Below are 21,221 nucleotides of genomic sequence, written 5' to 3'. Positions count from 1 at the left end.
GCGCGCGATGACGTCACGCACCCCGCCCCCCGCCGAGCGCCCGCCCGCCCCCCAGCCCCGCGAAGTCTGAAGAGCTATCGAGCGAGTGACGTCATCAGGCAAAACGCCGACAGTGTTCCTTTCGCCATGGCGCGTGACGTCATGGCGTTAAGGTCGGATGTTGCCGAACGTCGCGGATCTCGTGCGCCCGGCAAATGACGCCATCGCGTACGATGACGCAATCGCGTAAGGCCACGTTCACGATGGAGACTGTGCGGTGATGTCATCACGCAAGCCCCTGACGTCACCGCGTTAGTTGTCGCTGAGCGTATGCCACGTACAGTACAGTGGAGGCGTGAGGGTAAGTCCGCTGAATTTTATCGCCCCGGTGTTGTTGGTGTTTCCTGTCGCGTTCATTTCTCCATACATCTCTGCGTCGTGTCTCGTTAAACAAACGCGGTATTCGTGGCCAGGGCGTTGTTTTTGTCGGCCTGCCAGGTGACTTTGCCGGGGCTGCACTGTTGATGACGGCGCTCGCTGTCACGCAGGTGATGGTGAAGACGTTCATTGTGGCGCCGAAGACGAGAAGCTGCTATAAATAACACCTCGCGGTGTGGCTGTGTGTGTGGTGGTGTGTTTCCGGGGCTGCGTGATGGCTTCGTTGCTGTGAAAAATCATTTAAAAGTATCGGTTCAGGTGCGGCGCCATCCCGCCCGGCGTCACAACACCGCGTCCACGGCACCTTGGTCGAGCCACGCGGTCGAGGCGGGAGCCCTGAACATAATTACAATTAAACTTAAACATTGTTTACCACGTAAGGTCCACCGAGCTATTTACTGTAGCTCTGTTTCAGCAGCGACCTGGGCCACAAATGATAGCCCGACGAAAGTGGCGTATCGTGATGTGGAACATTTCTAGCAGTCGAATGACTCGAAACGAATGGGTTTTTTTGTATATGGAGGGAAATAACCCGGAGAATAATCCACGCGACCACGCAGACAGAGAGACGCACACACGCAAACTCTTAATGTAAAGCAGGTGTCTGGGTTGGGATCAATCTCACGACCTCCTGTATACAAGGCGAGGTAGTTAACATCTCGCCACCGTAGCGCCCACCCATGCCGATTGTTGTGGTTTGGTGGCGGGGAGCAAAATAATGTTTTTCTTGGTTCTTTCGGTAAAGTCACGTAGAAGGGAAATAATAAAAATAAAGCATAATAAAATAATATATTATAAATAATAAAAATAAAACATAATAAAATAATATATTATTTTATTATGTTTTATTTTTATTACTTTATTATTTCCCTTCTACGTGACTTTACCGAAAGAACCAAGAAGATGAATCCCTGCAGTCACGAAAGCTTTCAATCGAAAAACAAAATTATGTTATTTAAAGAAATCGCCGTCTAGCTGTGAGGTAACAGGTGAGCTTTAGAGTCACGTTTAGATTTTGGCAGAGTTCCAGGTGATGTGTCCAATGACGTCTGGTCATAGAAGTATATTGTACAATAATATATTTTACTGCACTGTCATATACTCACAACGTAGCCCCACATCCCATGACAACCTGTTTGTGCTATGAGGAAGGTTAATTTACCGAAACGTCGCCCGTATATGGCTTCCTTTACCTCGCCTGGTATGGAGGTCTCGTGGGTTCGATCCCAACCCTGACTCCTGCTGTATATTTGGAATTTGCGTGTTTCTCTCCCCGTGGTTGCATGGATTTTTCTCCTGGCCCTCTGGTTTTTCCCTCCACATTTAGAATCATGCGTTTAGAGTACTTGGTTGCTATACTTTTCCACATGATAAACCATTTAGTTGAGCCACCATTTGTGGCCATGTCGCTCTTGAAAAAAGAGCTATATAACTCAGTGGGTCTTACCTGGTAAAATTAGAATAGTTCAGTGTAATTGCCGAATTAGTTTTTTTGGACCTGTAGCAGCACCACTGCCAATGCATCATCACCACTTTTATGTAAGGTGGCCACCCAAATCACCACTAACCCTGATTTTTCTGTATTCCGCCTACATTGACGTTAACATTAATGTCGTGGCATTAGTGTTATATTAAGCAAGCGCATGGCTGTAAGGTTTAAGTATGCTTATTGATCAAATAAGCTTCAGGCCTGTGCTATTTGTTTATAACCTAATCAATTTGCACTCTATGCACACGTGGCAGTCAGACCTTTGGAGTAAGCAGACATACAGTGCCAGGTGTACACATTTTGGTATCATTGTTTTTGTCCTTTGGATATTTTGGCCTCTGTTATGGGAATGTGTAACTGGCACAAATGGAAATGAGCACCATCCTATGCCCCCTTGAGCATAAATACACTTTGACTACAGTATTTACATGTCAGTTATATGACATGATACTGTATATTAAAACGGGATTACATTAGTTTGACACGTAGGCTTATTTACATTAATTAGCTAATGGAAATGTAATACAATTAAATGCATGTGCTGTTTCTTAGAAGGTTGACACCATGTTAGAGCATTTAATAGACACCACTGGGATCCTTTGTTCTAATTCAGGCAGCAGTCGGTAATTAAACCAGGTGCTAAAGTGTAGTGAGTTGATCGTCTCAAAATACACAAACAACATAATTCTATGTTATGGAGTTTTTCATGTAGCATATTGCAGCTGTGAGAATGACACATTTCTGGTTTATTTCCATTGTAATACTACTACTTTGAGGGCCATATAAAGGTGTCCGTCCTACTGTTGGGTAGATAAAGGCTATTGATTAGTTTTGTGACTTCACATTGCAAAGCTATTCTCTGACACAACGAGCTACGTATTGAGTTACAGGTGCCTATTTTATCACGTGACACTAACAGTAAACAAATAACAATTACAATAATGTGCGACAGGAATTATAATCATGTATTTGTGCTCGGCCTTTTTTCATCGTGTGTTCCCTTGCAATTGAAAGAGATGTGTGGTCTCAGTGTACGTTAAATTAAGTGGATATTTGATATATTTAATCAGGAGGAGGACATACTCTTGTACGGCCAGAATGCATTTCCAATCATCAGTGTCAACAGGCGACAGTGACCAAAGAACATGCATTGGATATGAACACTCTTTTTAGAATGACGTTAAGTGAACGATGTTTTATGACCATATTGTAGTAACAAATATTGTTAATATTTTACTCTATATTAAAAATGAAGTGTATTTTGGACATCCATACAATAAAGCTGAAAACATTTTAAGCTTCACTGAGCAGCGTATATACTGCTGCAGCAGGCTGTGTGACCTTATAAATGAAATGTCTCTTGCAGATGAGAATGGCACTTGAATCAAGGGCTCTGGCCCTTACCCTCCTGCTTGCATTGCTGAGTTTCGTGAGCGCTATTCCTATCGACAAATCAAAACTAAAGGAGCATAATGAGGTTAAGGATACAAAAGATGAAAAGCAGATAGAGGTGAGTTCTACCTAACCTTCGAGCATTTTTATTTGCATTTGTCATTTAAGAAAGTCATTATTTAAGAAAATATCGTGGAGAAAATCATGTTGATGTTTTTTTTATACAACCGTTTAAGGGTTTAGCTCACTGTAGCTCTAGTGGTCCACGGAAATATTGCCAACATAGTTATCTTGTACCTTGGGCGTATTTTATATGTAATTATCTATAGTGTACAGGGTGATACATTTTTAGATACCCCAATAAAATAAGATGGAGAATTAATAGAAAAAATGCATTTCATTTAAAAGCCTCTACCTGTCGGCCACCAATGTAAATGCACTCCTTTGTAAGATAGAGCCATCAGCTTAACGATGATCAGTCACTAGTGGAGACGAAACGGAAGGGAGCCGTGAGAAATCAGTGGGTAAACGATGTTCCAGTATAATACAGTACTCTTACAGCTCTCAAATTGCACCACTACCACGTTGTCCTCGTATTGCACATTTGTTTGTTTAGAAAGCATTTTTACAGTAAGTTCCAATGGCTGACCTAGCAGTTGAATGGCTGCCACAACAAATAACATGTACGAGAGGATAACCTAGATAATAATAAATATTACTTACATTTTATATTGCATCATTAATGCTGATAACATCCCATAACGCTGTATATTAATTACACACGAGGACCAAATCCCATATACAGCCACTACGAAGTAAATGAAAACCCTACTACCAAGCAAAATCAAAAGTTAATTAAAGTAATTAAGAAATGGCACCAAAACAAAAGTGATTTTGATGCACTTAAGCAATGGGGCATTGCACAGAACTGCCGGTCTCTTTGGAAGCATAGTGTACATCATGAGGTAGGCCGCAGTTGATGTACACTGGAAAATGAACACGAAAAATTGTGATGCCGCTCAGGGAGAATCTGACACGCGTCTCTCTCAGGACACTGGGCTCTACTATGACCGCTACCTACGAGAGGTGATCGATGTGCTGGAGAAGGACACCCACTTCAAGCAGAAACTGGAAACAGCTGACATTGAGGACATTAAGGTAACCGGTTTCCTATCACCTGCATCTCTATTCAACCAAGTCTAGAATCAGGACAGTGCATCGTTTTATTACCTTGTAATTACTTTGTGCCAATCACCGGTCACCCTGGAATTTCACCTGATCTCGTCATGTCTTGGAAGCTAAGCAGTTTGAACCTGGATAGATATTGCACAGGTAGCAACCACGCATAACAGATATCGTGGACTTCTGTTATGCAGAGTGCAGTGTAGCAAATGCAATCCTTGCACTGTACTTTGCAGTCTTTATATACTCTAACCATCACTAACCTGCATCGAGCAGGATGGTGAATATGGTAAAATAACCCCTCGACTCGGACGGCATAGATACCCTAATCCAGCAGTTGTTTGACAAAGAGCTCTACAGCTCCAAATATTCCACAGGTTTTGAGATACAATGGATTTATCATAAATTGATTTTATGGAAAGGTTTTTTGTGCAATTGGAAATTGAATTGTGTTCTGACATGTTCAGCTTTCCCTTGGTTTTGCAAAGCCTCAAGTTCTTTATTTAAAATAAGTAAGTGTGGCATATATTTGCCAGAAATATACAAGCATTAAGACATTTTAGCCTTTGTGATAATATAGGAATTATCTTGGTGTGTAGAGGGTTGGAAAAAGACGATCAACAATGACTTGACAATAAGAATGTAGAAGATGGTGCTAAGCTTTTAATAGGGGCTTACCCTCTCCTCCCAATAATACAGAGTTTATGAGAGGGGACCAAACATACTTTTCATTTGGTTCCCAAAGAATATCTTAAGGGCGTGCTCACTGTTTTGACGTGGTATTGAACTATTAATAAAACTTCCACATTTTTAAATTTATTTTTTAAAGGAACGTTCTATTTGAACATTTTCCCAAGAGTTTTAGAAAGTATGCATGTTGAAAATGGAAATATCAACAAGCACAGGATGAAAATAATTTTGTTTAGCAAGACCTGTTTTGACAGGTCACAATTTATTGCAAAAGTTTAGTAGAAAGTTTAAAAAGTTATTTCGATCATTTGACAATTACTCTAAAAGTAATGTCAATGGACATTTTCTTTTGCATTGTTTCTGTGAAAACAGCTCTGTTCTGGCATACAGTACAGTGTAGGTGTAAGAGGTGAATGCTCTGCAGAAGGAAAGCATTTAGTCTTAAATCATATTTTGCTTTGCCAGATATGTTGTTTCCGAAAGTGAATGATTATTATTTTTAGAAAACATAGTGAGTTCCATAGCAATTATTACAACTATTATCGCTCTTAGCTTAAATAATTGTGACAAAAAAATGTATTCTTACAATTAAAATGTTTGAGTGTTTATGTGGGTTATTGGAAATATTTCCAAGTTTGCTGTTTACCAAGTTCTGTTTATAGAGGAGAAAGGACATGTGTGCTGTTCTTTATTGCAGTTAGTCATTGCGTAAAAACTACTATGGCATGAATCATCCTCCTTTTAAGAGACAAAAAATAAAAACAAATTGCATCACATCCATTTTTCGGGAATGGATTGTAAAACATGAGTGTGCTTGCTCCGTACAAACTCATTCAGAAGCGCTTTGAATGTAGTCAGGCTTCCTACGGCTGGTAAGGCTGCATGTGGCTGCAGATTAATGTAGAAAGCTATGCGGCGTAATCCCTACGTTTCCGTCAACTAGAAAGCTTCCAATGCCATGCCTTGTAGACTGATTTAGATGCAAGCATTTAAAAAGCACAATCGAAAGACAAATCCTATTCAATGTACTTTGATGTTTGTCAGTTGACCTAGAAAACACTGTGTCATTGGAAACAATGATATCAGTGAATCACTACCCAACATGTTTTAGGCTGTAAAAGGGTACACAGGAAAGCAAAGAGCTCATTTGAGTCTATGCTTTACAGCAAATGTAAATTATTTGTCTAGCCATATGATTTCATTGAATTTCGCTGGTCTCTACATTTTCCTCATTGTTCTAGCTCAAATATTTTCGGTTAGAAATGTCAAAGGTCATAACAGGGACCGCTGAAGGTACATCCGGTACAGAAAAGTGTTGATGTCATCAAAAAAACATGTGATATCTTGGAGTTTAACCAGTGGGAGTTCACTTGGCAGGAACTGGATTAAGTCCAAAGGGCCCCGTGCTGTAATCGGGTCATTGAGTAATTTTTTTTTTAAAACCCACTTTGTGTTCCTCTACAGAACTTGACCATGAGCATTGCAATAGCCTGCAGTGCAGTTCTTTGTGGTTATTTGATTCAATCTATTGAATTGTGTCAAAAGAATGTGGGATTTCTCATTCGGATTCGGTGAACTCAAGAAGTTGATTACTGGAGTTGTAGTTGTGAATGTATTATGAACAAATTAATCTTTAAAGTTGCTAAAATGCTTTTAACTTTATTGTAAGCTTTTAATTGTTTAAATTCAAGTTATTTTTTGAAATGTGTGCGGTCTATTCAAATGCTGTATAACGAACACTACCACTCCTTTTCACCTAAAAGTAGTCAAATATTCACTTTTGGATTTGGGTAGTTTGGAATAGTAAATACTGTTTATCATTGACAATAAAAGTTATTCCTGTTTTGGAATGTTTAGCCTAAATGGTTGGTGTGAACTTGGAGGGAAAAAACCCATTCAAAATACATTTAAAAAACTCCACATATTTGAAATTTTCAGCCATCATTTTTCATCATAACATCAGTTTCCTTCCTAACCTCGCTCTATAGGCTAATACTTGGTACCGTGCCAGGTGAATACTTGCGCAAGTGGTCAGGCTATAGCCTCCGGCAAGAAGCACAGTGAATAGGTGGTGTAATGGGGAGAGATATTGGTTATATCGCTGAGTATGACAGACATAGCTCTGAAAACATGTGTTCATGTACCAGGCAAGATTTGATGGCAAAGAGGCTCATTTATTGGACTGGGTTATACAAAATGTTTCATGTTCTCTATTACTATTTCACAATCCTCCAGCCTCGTACAACAGACATAAAACGAAGCCATTACATAAGACATGTTCGCCAGTAATTACAACAGGGGAATGTCACTAGTTACGACTACTTATATGTACTATCATTTAAAAGTGTTTGAGTTGATTTAAATTTCATATGAAATTGTGCTTTGCGCTTGACTTTAGTAAACTTCAGCCATGACAAAAACCCCTCTTAACTCCCATGTGAAGGCTAAGTTTCAATTGGATTTCTCTGTTATCTTTTGCTGCAGCCAGATTCACCTAACACAGTCCACTGGGGAGTCTAGAGGAACCATTACCGTAAACAGAGTTGACATTTAAAGGTGCGATGCTGAGATTTGTTACAGCACCTCAGTGTGGCACCCCCACTATTGCCCCAGTGGTACAGCCCATGTGAGGGAGTGAACTGAACGCGTGGCTGTGTGTGTACGCACGGGAAGGGCAGGAGACCGGGCAGGATGCGGGGCCATTTCCCACAGGAAGCACAGCCCATTTAAGGCCCTCCTTCCTGATCTCACACATGCTGGATCACTCCTGCAGCAGTTCGCTTACATACGTTCAGCCATACATGCATACTTGAAGGCAAACAGAAAGACTGCCGGAGTAAATGCTGAGAGATCTATTGTCTGTTATGATGACACCCAAAACATTGTCCCCGTTTGCTGTTCTCAAAAGTGTTGATTTTAGGTCGGTTTACCATGCGAGGTGTGTACATTCTTGAACTGTACATTGCCAGAAGTCATACATGGGCCACTGAAATTTTAGGTTTAGTAACCCAAAGTGAATTGTAGCAAGATCATTGTTTTGTATTAACTTACACATGAGCACATTGGTTAGCGGAATGTCCATCAAAAATAAATAACAGATAAATAAAACCTTTTCATTTTCAAGGCAGGAATTTGTGTGGTTTAAATTTACATTTTAAATTCACCGCATGAACACAATACCTTTGTGATGACAAAAAATAATGCACATTTACCCGCTTGTGATGGATAAGGGGAATTTGTCATTTACTTTGCATAGCAGACATTAACTGAGTTAATCTGCGTATCTTGATTATAGGTGGTTGCATTTTGGAGGTGGCGAGGTGGCACATTAGACCATGTCATGGTGCTGAACCACTGGTACAGATCCTGGGTCTTATTTCTTGTCTCAGCCACCCTGAGTATGAACTGTGTGTAACAAGGTTTTCAAGTGCAGTGAGCTGATCTGAGCCCAGTCACCAATGTTTGCACAGAAGCAAAAATCTAAACAATTTTGTTTCACAAAATTTGGCAAATTCCATTGCTGAAAATGTTTTTTTTTACAATTTGATTGGCATGTAACGCACATGTTAGCGTACCTTATACAAGATGCGCCCCCATTGTGGATAAATATTCTATTGACGGAACCTCAAAGTTAGTTCTGACACCAGAGTTCTGAATGGAAATTAAGGATTGTTAACTCGATTGGAACATTATGATATATCAATAATATACTTAAATATAGACTGTCTACATAACACTCGTGTTACTCCTTTATTTTATGATCCTGCAAATGTATAATAGTTATATAAGACATTATTTCCTGATTGTTAACAAACATTGAATAGTATTTCTAGATTTGAAGCTTTCGTGACTGCAAAGATTCATATTCTTATGTTTTTTCGGTAAAGTCACGTAGGTAAAAACATAAAAAAGTAAAATAAAAATAAAAAAATCACGACGTTTCGGAGGCAACACAAGCTTACGTCTTCAGGTGGTACTGTCACAGCCACGACAGCTGTATCAAGTAAATGAGAGATTGCAGGAGCTATTTTACTTTTTAATGTTTTTACCTACGTGACTTTACCGAAAAAACCTAAGAATATTGAATAGTATGTCTGCCACCTAGTGGTATATTATGAGTCCTACACATTACTTTTTTTAAGGTAGACAAAAAAACTAAGTCAAAGATGTCCTATAACACTAGGTTTTACCTTTTCTGGCTATAAAACAGGTGTCAAGATGTTTTATATTTTAATACTGGCAAGAAAGTTCCCATATTCAAAGATGTCCTGTTTGTTGAACTGCTTTCACACTTCTAGATTTGAAGCTTTCGTGACTGCAAGGATTCATACTCTTAGGTTTTTTTGGTAAAGTGGCGTAGGTAAAAAATAATAATGAAATAAAAGAATAATTGAAAATAACTAAATTAAATCACAACGTTTCGGAGGCAACACAAGTCTCAGTCTTCAGGTGGGACTGTCACAGCCAAATTGTAAATTTGGCTGTGACGGTCCCACCTGAAGTCGGAGACTTGTGTTGCCCCTGAAACGTCGTGATTTAATTTAGTTATTTTCATTTATTATTTTATTTCATTATTATTTTTTACCTACGTGACTTTAAAGGCTGAGTCGACCTAGGGGAGGCCCAGGTCCGGTTCAGATTATCACCACTCGTGTTGACCGTGAGCAGGAATTGATCTCAGGTCACTAGGCCTGTAGCACAGCGTGCTGAGAATTGCACTACTGCTCCCCACAAGGTAGAATACAAATGTAGGGCATAGAATAGTAATGTAGCGGCATAGCGCTGGCTGCTGGCAGGGAAGGGGATCTGCGGCTTACGGCAGCCCTGACGTCAGCAGGCCATGTGATACACCAGAGGGGGATCTCGGGGAAAGGTCACAGAAGGGGCACACCAAGAACCAGCTGGTAGGTTCTAGAAGGGGGGCGTGGCCCGGGGCCGAGCCAGGCCACGCTGACAGTCTAAGAAGGGCCTCTGTAGGGGACCTGGGGCTGTTGACTGTAAGTGGGATCCCCGCCGTACTGCTCAAGTTCGTCGTCGTCACCATTCTTCTCTTAGTCGCCGCAGTCTTCGTCGCTTGATATTGCGCTGTTATACAGTCGTTGGCTGTATCGGTCAACGCCGTCGGTGCTAGACGGCTAGCGTTGTGTATAGGCTAGGGTGTGTGTAGCCTAGGCAACTTTAGGTGTGTGAAGGGAGATTGTGAGTAAGAAGTGCCTCCAAGAATTACTGCCTCCGAATTGAACCACTACACATGTAACAACATGCAAGTGTATTTTTTGTGAACATCATCGTTGTCGTGTGTACGTGTCCATGAGTTATTTTCTTTGCCCTTTAATGAATATCTGCACGCATACTTTAACAGAGCACACCTGCCTTTACCAGATATTGTAGTCGTAATCACTCGGTACTTTATAATTGGCCAACATCTAAATTGCAGGATCTTCTTGACAGAGGATTGTAAATCGGTGAGGCTTGCCTGGGATATTAAAGGGACTATTCTCTTTTTAATCGTATTCCAAATTGAAAATTATTTCCTTCATTTAGAAACGGGTGAATTCTCAAAAGTAAATCTGCCAACCTGTCCAGTAAATATACTCCTGGTGTTATTTTATTAATATTGTGCAGATAATTTTGAAGTTTTGAGTTTGTGCTATGTCACTGGCACGCATTTATTCCTTTTGTAAATGATGTCTCAGGATTTTGTAGGTCCATACTTAAAATATTAACCATCGTGTCCATGGGAACATATGGGAATCAAACTATTGACCGAGTGAAATAAACTCAGTACAATTAGCACAGGGCGAATTCGGCCACTTGATGTAGCAATTAGTACTGTTTTGCATTTACTTCACAAGTTTATAATTGTGATTAATGTCTGAATGTATTGGTTATTAGCTTATATATTTTCTAAGGAGAAAATTAGAATCATGTTTGTTTGTATATGCATGCAGCATTGATTAACACCACTAAATCCTTTACTGTGCACTTTATATTCTTTCTAGTTTTCTATATCTGAGCAGAAAGTTGCTTTGGTAATTTTTTGTGTGTGCAATTATAAGGCGTACACCAACATTTTACCACCGCACATACTGATTACTTAGCTCATAGACTACCACCGGAAATCTGAAACGTGCTTTTAAGTTAGGTGACATGTTCTGCAGTATTGTTTGAATAGCGTTCACAATCTATCAAATACATTGCTTTATATGTCATCCCTACCATCTCTGTCAGGTTTGTTTTCTTTACAAAACCGGCTTGTCCAAATGGGCCCTCACTTAGATATCAATAATGTGTTGTACATATGTATGGACATACATGCAGAATATTTAAAATTTCTTATTTTTCTCTTACCAATTTTCTTGAACTGCAAATCGCTGCAAAAACTTCATTTGAAGGTACTGTACAGTACTGCGAAAACTAATTTATTTTTGTAATTAGTTTGTCCTTCCCCCGCATCTCCGATTAGCACGGTTGGCTATGTACGGTACAAAAGAAGTTTCAACATACAATATTCTATCCACAAATCGTATCTGAGACTACACGACTGTATCGAGAGAAAGTGGTGAGATAAGTGATGAAAGATAATGTGACGTGAGAAAGTGGTTTGTTATGATAATTATAATATGTTTAATAGCTCATATTATTTATTTATTCGTAAGCAGCAGATATCATCCGCGAAATTTTCTCTTTACGAGCATCTCCAGAACGTATCCCTCGCGAATAACGAGGGGATATTGCACATTTTTCGCATAGGTTGAGGCTGTCATTTCGGATTTCCGCCACCAGAGAGCACCGAGCATCTCCAGAACGTATCCCTCGCGAATAACGAGGGAATACTGCACATTTTACGCATAGCTTGAGGCTGCCATTTCGGATTTCCACCACCAGAGAGCACCGAGCATCTCCAGAACGTATCCCTCGCGAATAACAAGGGAATACTGCACATTTTACGCATAGCTTGAGGCTGTCATTTCGGATTTCCCCACCAGAGAGCAGCACACCCTTGCCAATGCTTGAATGCTCTTTTCGAAGCGACGCTGCACAGCGCTACCACTGACAAGATGAGTTACATTGTCTCATTCCTACGCATCGTATGCTAACCGCACAAGTGTGAAGCTCTTCTGATGTATAAAGTATTTTTTTTCAAATATAGGAATAAATGTTTGTTTTCAGTGATATCTGCACTTGTCATGGCCTCTCCTGCCTCAATTTCACTAAACCACACCTACCGGCATTGGGAGGCCTTCATACATCAGTGGTTTAACACAAGGGCGGCAATTCGTTTTTTTAATTATCTTTCAACAAAATTAATTCAAAGTTTCAAAATTATGCAGCCTGAAACTAGCCCATACACATAGAGATGTGACTCGAGAGTTAAGATTTATTTATGGACATCAGGTTGTGTTGTGCAATACGTTCCATAAAAAAAGTATATTTAAACTCAGCCGTCATTTACACATGCCAACTGGATGATGAATAAAACTTTGTATTCTCCTGCCGCATTGAAGTTCATCTGTGAAATCATTTTGTGATCTCGTGATTGTTGCCTAGGAACCACTCATTGTACCTTTTGAATGTCTAAAAACGTAAGCAAATATTTGCGTCTGGAATGTTTACGTAATAAAGGTTTGTTGTTTTGTTCTTCAGCACCAAATAGAATTCCGTCTCCAGCCACAATTGCAGGAAACGCGTTGGAACAGCAGTGATTTCAACATTTTGTGTATTCGCGTGTCGCCTTGGTTCCTGGCTGAATGTGTACAAATATCTATGGACTTTCAACAGCTATTGCCTATAAGTGTATTTCTTTTGAGTCTTATTTTAAAGTGTTTACAGTCACTATCATGAATGATCCTTTGTAATATGGTAGCTATTAAAAACAATTGTGTTGCACAATAACTGTGTAAGATTGCAGTGGTGATTCTGTTATGAACATGCTACTATTAAGCTTTAGCAAGTCTATCCGTATATGGCGTGGTGATCAAACAAGTTAATTTCTGTGTTTGTACTAACACGGGACATTGTGAAAACACACATAGTGAAGCTTCACTTAACCTTGATTGATGGGAGCATAATAATGCAAATAAAGTAATAGCATGATATATATGAGAAGAGTTTCTGTATAGCCTAAAAGCTATACCACCGGTGTTGCATAGCCGGAATCATATGATCAGATTTTGTTTAAGTACAAAAACAAGTGTATGTGTATGTACGTCTACACTTAATCTGGCACAAACATGGTGACATCATTGGAACTTGGTGACATTTGGCATGTTGCACTTAAGTATGCATGCGGGCATGGATTGCATTTGTCTTTGTGTGCCTCTGAGATAACAAAATTGTGAAATTTGTATTTAGAAAATTCACAATGCTGTCACAAAGGTAACCTCGATGTGCTTTCATGTAAAATAATTCAAGTCTGTGACCATTTCAAATGGCTGCTGAATGTTAGGAAGAAAAACAAATATAGCTATTTAAAAATTATATTTTCAGGATTGTGAAAATATTTTAACTTGAGTCTCGCGTATGGATGTGTAGGCAGCCACTGCATAATAATCAGAAACAGGTAGGCAACGAAGGTCCCTCATGCAATCAATCAGTGTCCACGTTCCATCACGTAGAAGGCCTCATGCAAGTTACAATGGTGTCACGGCAGATCTGACGAACCCACGCATATTCCATGGACAGCCGACTGGACCGTGCCGTGATGGAGGCGATAAAGATCCACTCTTGACCTGGATGGATCAAAGTAGGGCACAGTGTGAGCGAGTGTCCTTCAATCTTGCAAAGTGGACAAACAGACAGATACATATTAAGCGACTGATGTCATGAATGGCAGGAAGACCAGTCTTCGAAGAGACTGGTGTTGTTAACAAAATCAAACCACATCACTCCAAGAAGCTATGCAGATGTCAGGGTTGGTTCGATCCCAACCCCAAAGCCTGTATATTTGGAGTTTGCATGTTCTCTCCGTGGGTTTTCCCTCCACATTTAGAAACTCACTTTAGAGTATTTGGCTGCTATAATTGTCCACATGATAAGCCACTTCGTAGAGCTATCATTAGTAGCAAGGTTGCTTCTGAAAAAGAGCTCTCTAGCTCAGCGGGCCTTACCTGATAAAATAGTAGTTTATTGCAAAGTCTGCAGCCTGTTCGAGTTTCACTGCAGGAGTGTCCACGTCTCAGTACCATACAATAGCAGCCACCGCACAAGGCAATGCAAGCACTCATGCTTCTGTCAGCGAGAACAGTTAGTCTCCTTACCAGTCCCAGACACTAAGAGGTTATGGTCCCCGGAGAGATGCGATTGCTGGAAAGCGGGCACTCTGTCACTAGCTGTGGACACTCTGTCAATACCACATGGTGTTTTTTAATGCCATGCGCTGATGGCCTAAAGAAAAAGCGTATCTGGCACTGCACTGTGGAAGAGGGGCCGCGCATTTTGTGGCATCTCTAAATGAGAAGAGGCTCTGCCAGCTGTGGGTTGCTGCGGCCACTCCCCAAGGACACTGGGTTGCCACTGTTTTATTACTTTGACGAGAGGTTTACAGATTTTGGGCAATTGCCAGTAAGAGGTATGGACAGCGAGCCTTTGATAACACTGGTCAACACACTTTTTCTGGCATAAGGTATTCCAACGGTTCTAAGGTAATTTTGGGGTGCTGATTCCAAATCTGGCATCAGTTTTTGTCTTATCACGTCAGGTTTTGAGATATCAAATATTGCATTTTCAATAAAAACTGCAGAAGAAAAATATTAAATAGATGTGGATATCTACATAAAATGATATTATAAACACACTATCCTAAAAATACAGCACCATATTTTAACACTAAAGCAGTCACTGACTCGCAACAACTTGCAATCGTAAGTGACAGAGTTAATTTCGGGTAAAATCAATGGAAATGGGGTATGCCGATAGCATAAAATGAGATGTGATAGAGCAAATCTGAGATCATATTTGGAATTGGCACCCTGAAATTAGTCTAAAACAGCTGCAAAAGTCCAGGTCAGAATTTTTTTTTGTTGTTGACCAGTTGTAATGCTTGGGCTCACTGCATGTGACAGGAGCAGTGGCTGTTTCTGGACCTCCAGACACCATGATTAGTGTTGGTTTCAGTACAATCAATACGAAGTTCATCTTGTGCTCATATATCTTTTGTCGCAAAGCCGGTACAACATTTTCTTCTGATTTAGCTTGTTCGGGCCACATTGATGTCAATCACAATACTTGTGCAAGCAGTCTCATAAATGTTTGTGACGTGGGCTTTTTTCAAAAGGTTTTATTTTAGTCACTGTCTTCATAAAGCTGCACTAGCGTTTATATGTTCACTGCACAAATGTACACCTATTCCTCTCACAATCACGAACTCCCCCTTGGACTCATACATGTTGCGCAGTAAACCCTGCACGGTTTTTGAAAGGAGCAGGTTGTAATAAATAGTTTTTTATACAATTATTCGATCAGAGTAATATGTATTATTTGTCTTAGTGTTCTGTAAATTAAAGCTCTGCATGTCTAATTTTATTTTTAAAAATTATCCCATTTCCTTCCATAATCTGTCGTAAAATTGATGTTTATTATCGCTGATTGACAGTACCGAGGTCATGCCTTTTGAACAAGACCATATTTAAGCATTTGTCTTAATGGGTTGTTCCCAACTCCTGTTGAAATAAATATTATATTGCACTGGCTACTGCTTTTGAGTGTCTGAAATTTGCCCCTTATATTTCGGCATACTAAGATAAATGTGGTGTTTTAGTCAAAACACAGATGGGAATCCCACAGGACACATCACAGCCAAGTGGAAGGGCATCTGGAAGCAGAAGATTTCTGAGCAAAGCCGACCGTACCTCTCCAACAGCCCCAACCAAACCACCCCGTGAAACGCTGTGAAAATGTGGGCACGTTATCCCACAGTGGCAGCCCCTGCCTTGACCTATCCCAGTGGCCTTTCCGTTCTCATCAGTGGGCTTGAAGGAATGTGGCAGGCTCATCCAAGTCACTTAAACCATTTGAGGGCAGCATTTTCTGGCAAGTGTTTGGCTTGGGAAACTATATATTTAGTATGTCTGCCTTGAGCTACCGGTTTTTGTCGTTAAAATGTTGCAACCTCAAACAGCACCATCAAACTTTTTTCAAAGGCGCTCCAAAATAGGTTTCCCAAAACAGTGTGCAAAGTGCCGCACTGAATAGGGAATTTGTGTTCACGAGATGCTTGTAAGTGCATAAAAAGTAGTGGCCACCCCTATTTGATGGTCTGGTAATACTAACTACAGAAATACGCTGCATTGTCCTATGTACAAATGGAAGTATAATCCCTCTATAAGATGACATATACAAACATACATACATTTACACATTAATCCTACGCAGGGAAAACGCACGTAAATGTATACACATATATTTGGATATTGCTCAATATTAAACAGATTCGCAAAGCCTTTTTAGGTTGTCACATCTGCCATCTGGGGAGTTACTCTGAACTGCTCTCTAACTTGATATCAAGTACAAAGCCATTGGCTGAAAGGTACGATCGGCAGTGCTTGCACTGTGTCGGGTGGGAGTGTGATGGAGTGCAACTGTTGGGAAGCAGATGTATTAAATCTGGCATCAGCTTTATAAGTGCACGATCTAAATGTTTAAGGAGTTACTTGATGTATGTGGGGGCTGCTTGTGATACCCACACCTGCACTTTTGGACCGTTTGTGCCCCAAACATTACCTTGGCATAGCAGACTGCTCAGCAATTGGGAAGAAGTAATGGAGTGATTGCAAATATGATTACTAATTTGACTGCAATGCCTGCACACAGTGACCTGCCTGAGTGGGTAAAGCCAGAATGTTAATGCATTCCACCTATATTTTCTAACCCTGTGCCAATTTGATTACAGTATATTTCAGGGAATACAGATCATCAAACCAGCAAAACCTGAACCCAGTCGAAAAGTTAGAAACACCTGACCACCAAGCCACCATTTGTTACACACATTTTTGTTTCTATTTTTGTGTGCGGTTCGAAGTCGGTATTATTCTGTTAAGGATCTTACTATAGACACCTGAGATTCAAAAACCTGAGGTCCCGGAGGAAAATCGATGTGACCATGGGGAGAGAGAACATGCAAACTCCAAATATACAGGCGTCAGGGTCGGGATCGATCCCACGACCTCCTGTATACCAGGCGAAGTAGTTTACATCTCGTCACCATGGCTCCTTTTTTTTCTTATGAAAAATATTAAGCTCATTATCTTGTGAAGGAAAATATGTTGCCACTTAAACTTTAAGCCCATATCATTATGGGTTCACTTGAGAATTATGGTAAAGATAACCCTTTTCTCTGTTTTAAAACACATGAGCGTATCTGGTTTATCATGCATTTTAAACCTAAAGTGAGAATAGTGAACTTAATTGTCACAAATCTCCAAATACGATTCAGTACATGAATCCTAACCAACACAGTGTTATTTAGTTTTATATGGTTTAAGCTTCGGTGAACTTAACAAACTGTTAATTAATAATAATGACAGGTATTTTCCACAGTCTCTGAGATGAAGGGTGACATTTCAGCCACCTGGCATTCTTTATTCTCTAAGGAATGGCTAAAGGTGATAAGAACTTCATAGAAATCCATTTCGTTACCCTTTACACGTGAGAGACACACACCTCTTTAGAGATATATCTGAAAAAGGCCAATCGGCCAGTATACCGAGATCTTTCTTTGCTCCCGATTGCAGTAAAAAAGGGTTCTTGTTTTTGGAAATGAACCTCTTAATTATCTCAAGCTCCACACACCACACATAATAACTACATTGTCTAAATTTATGCTTGCATTTCTCAAAAGTTAAAATCTTTGCCTGAATCTTGTGTCTTATGAACTCCTGGGTTTTGCTTTTGGACAGCATGTGAGAGAAGGCTTTGTATATCCGATGCGTAATCTCGGAGGGCTGCTGGCCCTGTCACGTTTGTTTTCATCACTAATCTTATTTTCAGCTCATCCGCCTCTTTCATGTCAAATTCCTAATCGCCACTTTTGTTTCAGAAGCTCCAGTCCTAATTTGCAGATCACTCAGCTCATTCACAACAATTGATGCCCTTGCACATATTACTAAAGATTATTCCTGCCGTATTTATTCAGTTTTATTTTGGTTGTAAGAGCTGTGGTGGTTTGTATTCACTTTAAAGAGGTGCACTTCCCAGTAACACAACTGACCTGTTCCTCTTGCCATTGTCTCACCTGAAATTCGAAAAATTGCATTTGATGCATTCTGTTTTTTTTGGTATGTTACCATATTTGTCTTTGGGTTGTGTAATTTTGATATACTGAACATTTATTCCATGATAGGCACCATTCGAGTGGAACTAGGAGAAGCACAAATATAACCGTGACAAAATAATACAAGTTCGTTTATATATTTTCTTATATAAAATTGTTGTCAAGATTGGCATAAACTATGTTTTTTGAGCAGTAGTTGAAAAGGTTTGAGAATAGTCTTTTGAAATGAATCATACATTAATCATACTGTTACAAAAAAAGTTTTTCTGGCTGATTGCCTGGCTGACCTTACACCAGCCAGCACACGTTCTGGCTAGAGGTCATACGCCGCCCAGCGCAAAGACAGTGGGGGGGGGGGAGTGTGGGGGAATATGCGGGTAGGGGGCACCCTGGGGGTTGTCACATGTGAGAGCGGGGCACCCTGGGATGGGGAGGTAGGGACAATGGAGGGTGCTGGAGGACCATCGTGGAGGGAGGGATGGGTGGACGGGCAGTCGCGTCCCAAGGACGTGTGGGTTGCTGGTACTGGTCCACACATGTACCGGTACATACTAGCATTGTCATCTCTAACATCAGCACACTCGTTGTCTTGTCTTTACATTTAAGATGGCACTTTAATGACTCATTAAGGTAGGTTATTACTTTGTGAGTTTATTATGTAGATCGTTCAGTATAGGTACCTTAATTAAGATGCATTGAAGATATTCGTTTTATTGTACTTCAGCTGTAGTTTCTTAGAGACTGATTAACCTCAAATTAAATGTAATTATTATAATTATATTCCCCTTTGCACCTTTTGACCTAACATATAGCAACACACGTTATTTGTACTCGATGGTGGCCAACCTTGGCCTTGGACCATTGCCACCGTATCAGTTGTCGTACATAATAGGTGCTCGCTAACAGTGTTTATCTCAACAAACTTACTAAACAATTAGAGGCAACTATACCATTGTCATTCTAGCGCATGCGTCTGTTGAATTATATTGGAGCAGAGTAGGTAGAGGAAAGTTACCAAAGTTATTAATGTCATGCTGCCAAAATTCAGTTTTAGGTTTCAGAGCAGTGTTGCCTTTGCAGGTTATTGTACATTTATAAAATACAATTTTTTACGTTTGCCCTTCTGAAAAAGGCGTAATTAATTCAACGTAATCCAAAGTGGGCATTTCAACACATTGCCGCTGAGTAACAACTTATTTTTAACCTAATTACTTCAGTGCCTAAAGAGAGATGAATAGTATTGGAATACAAAACGTGGTTGATTATTTAACATTTAGGTCCTTAAATGACCGCTGCCTTCTTCAAACAAACCATGCCCTAGCATGTCCCCCCACCCCCTGCCTTTGTGTTAATGCTAGGTTACCCAAAGTTCATTGTCATCTTCGGCCAGAGAGGCATGACTAATGTCTCGCGACAATCTGCTGGCATGCCTAAGGGGGGTATTAAAGAGCCTGAAACCAACGATGCCTATGCACAGCATTGGTGGCAGTAGGAGAGTGCATCCAGACAGGCCCTGCGCGGCTGACATCACGCGGGACCTGCTCATTTGTAAGCGCTCCGCAGGGGCATCTAATTCCTTGCCCGGCTCCCAGAGCCAAATGAATGGATTTGGATGATGTGATGGTATGATCGACTTGCTGGCAGCCAAGAATGGAATTCCAGGTTTCATTAGGTTAGAGGATTAGCCGTGACCTTGGGGAAAGGTAATGTGAGAATGCCTCGAGGAGCTTGCAGATACAAACATTTTAGACAGATTTTTTTTTACTTCTCTATTTGAACGCTGAAAAAAATGTTCGTATATTTAAAAAAACACTGTTAGCTGTGAAAGCTGCATGTGTATATAACAACTTGGAAATGAATAAAAGAGCGACACATGCATTGGAGAACAAGCAACATTGTAACATGAAGGCAGGACACTAAGCTTGACAGGACAAACATTGATGGGCAAAACAAGTGGTGAGAAAGTCAACCGAGTGAGACGACAAATGATCAAAGGGGGAGGTGAAGCACTTAACTCGGGCCACGTTTGAAAGTGAGAGGGATTGCCGCTGAACCGCCTTGGAGACTTTCGCACAGGAAGATCTCCTTTTAGGGTTGAAATGAGAATTGGTGATTTTGATGATGATTGTTTCGTGAGGGAGGAAGAGGGGCAGAGCAATCAAAATTAATGGTTCGAGTTTATTAACCCTTTTCCGTTCCGAGACGTCTGCAAGTTGCAGGGTGGGTCCTGTTGACCGCCGAATCTCGGATCGCACAAGCGGTTCACCGTTAATTTTATTTAGAGAGGCGTAGCACCGTTGTTTTTAAAGATATTCTAATCACTGCAGAGAACTGTAGCGACACGACCGCACTCTATGATAGCTGGCGCCACACTGTGCCACATGCCCTCCCGCATGGCCTTGTGGGAGCCTTGGTAACGTCTTCCGACTTGAAGACGTGTACCGATAAAGTTATTTTAGTTCGATTCAGTTCCAATGGTGTACGTGTATGTGTCATCGGAAGGGGAACGGATTCAAAGGAGGGCCAAATGGAGAAATGCAGTTTTTGTTTTGGTGGCAGTTGTGATGGCATACGATGATGCTGACACAAAAACAACGTCTGTACGTTCTTGGTGGTAGTTGTGATGGCATACGATGATGCGGACACAAAAACAACGTCTGTACGTTCTTGGTGGCAGTTGTGATGGCATACGATGATGCTAACACAAAAACAACGTCTGTACGTTCTTGGTGGCAGTTGTGATGGCATACGATGATGCTGACACAAAAACAACGTCGGTAC

The 21,221-nt window shown here is 40.6% G+C and overlaps 1 protein-coding gene across 1 annotated transcript in view; it reads left to right on the top strand.

Annotated features, from left to right (window-relative positions):
• LOC121851993 (nucleobindin-2-like) overlaps positions 1 to 21,221 on the top strand; it is a gene marked incomplete at its 3' end in the record, with an annotated part of 42,346 nt that overhangs the window by 1,545 nt on the left and 19,580 nt on the right. Inside the window, exons 4-6 of the mRNA XM_042346064.1 lie at positions 453 to 527; positions 3,273 to 3,416; positions 4,322 to 4,456. Of these exons, the coding sequence (XP_042201998.1) occupies positions 453 to 527; positions 3,273 to 3,416; positions 4,322 to 4,456 (354 nt within the window). The remainder of the gene's footprint in view (positions 1 to 452; positions 528 to 3,272; positions 3,417 to 4,321; positions 4,457 to 21,221) is intronic.

Source organism: Callorhinchus milii, unplaced genomic scaffold (genome assembly GCF_018977255.1).
Source record: "Callorhinchus milii isolate IMCB2004 unplaced genomic scaffold, IMCB_Cmil_1.0 Scaffold291, whole genome shotgun sequence".
Taxonomy (NCBI): Eukaryota; Metazoa; Chordata; class Chondrichthyes; order Chimaeriformes; family Callorhinchidae; genus Callorhinchus; species Callorhinchus milii.
This window is presented reverse-complemented; position numbering and strand designations above follow the sequence as displayed.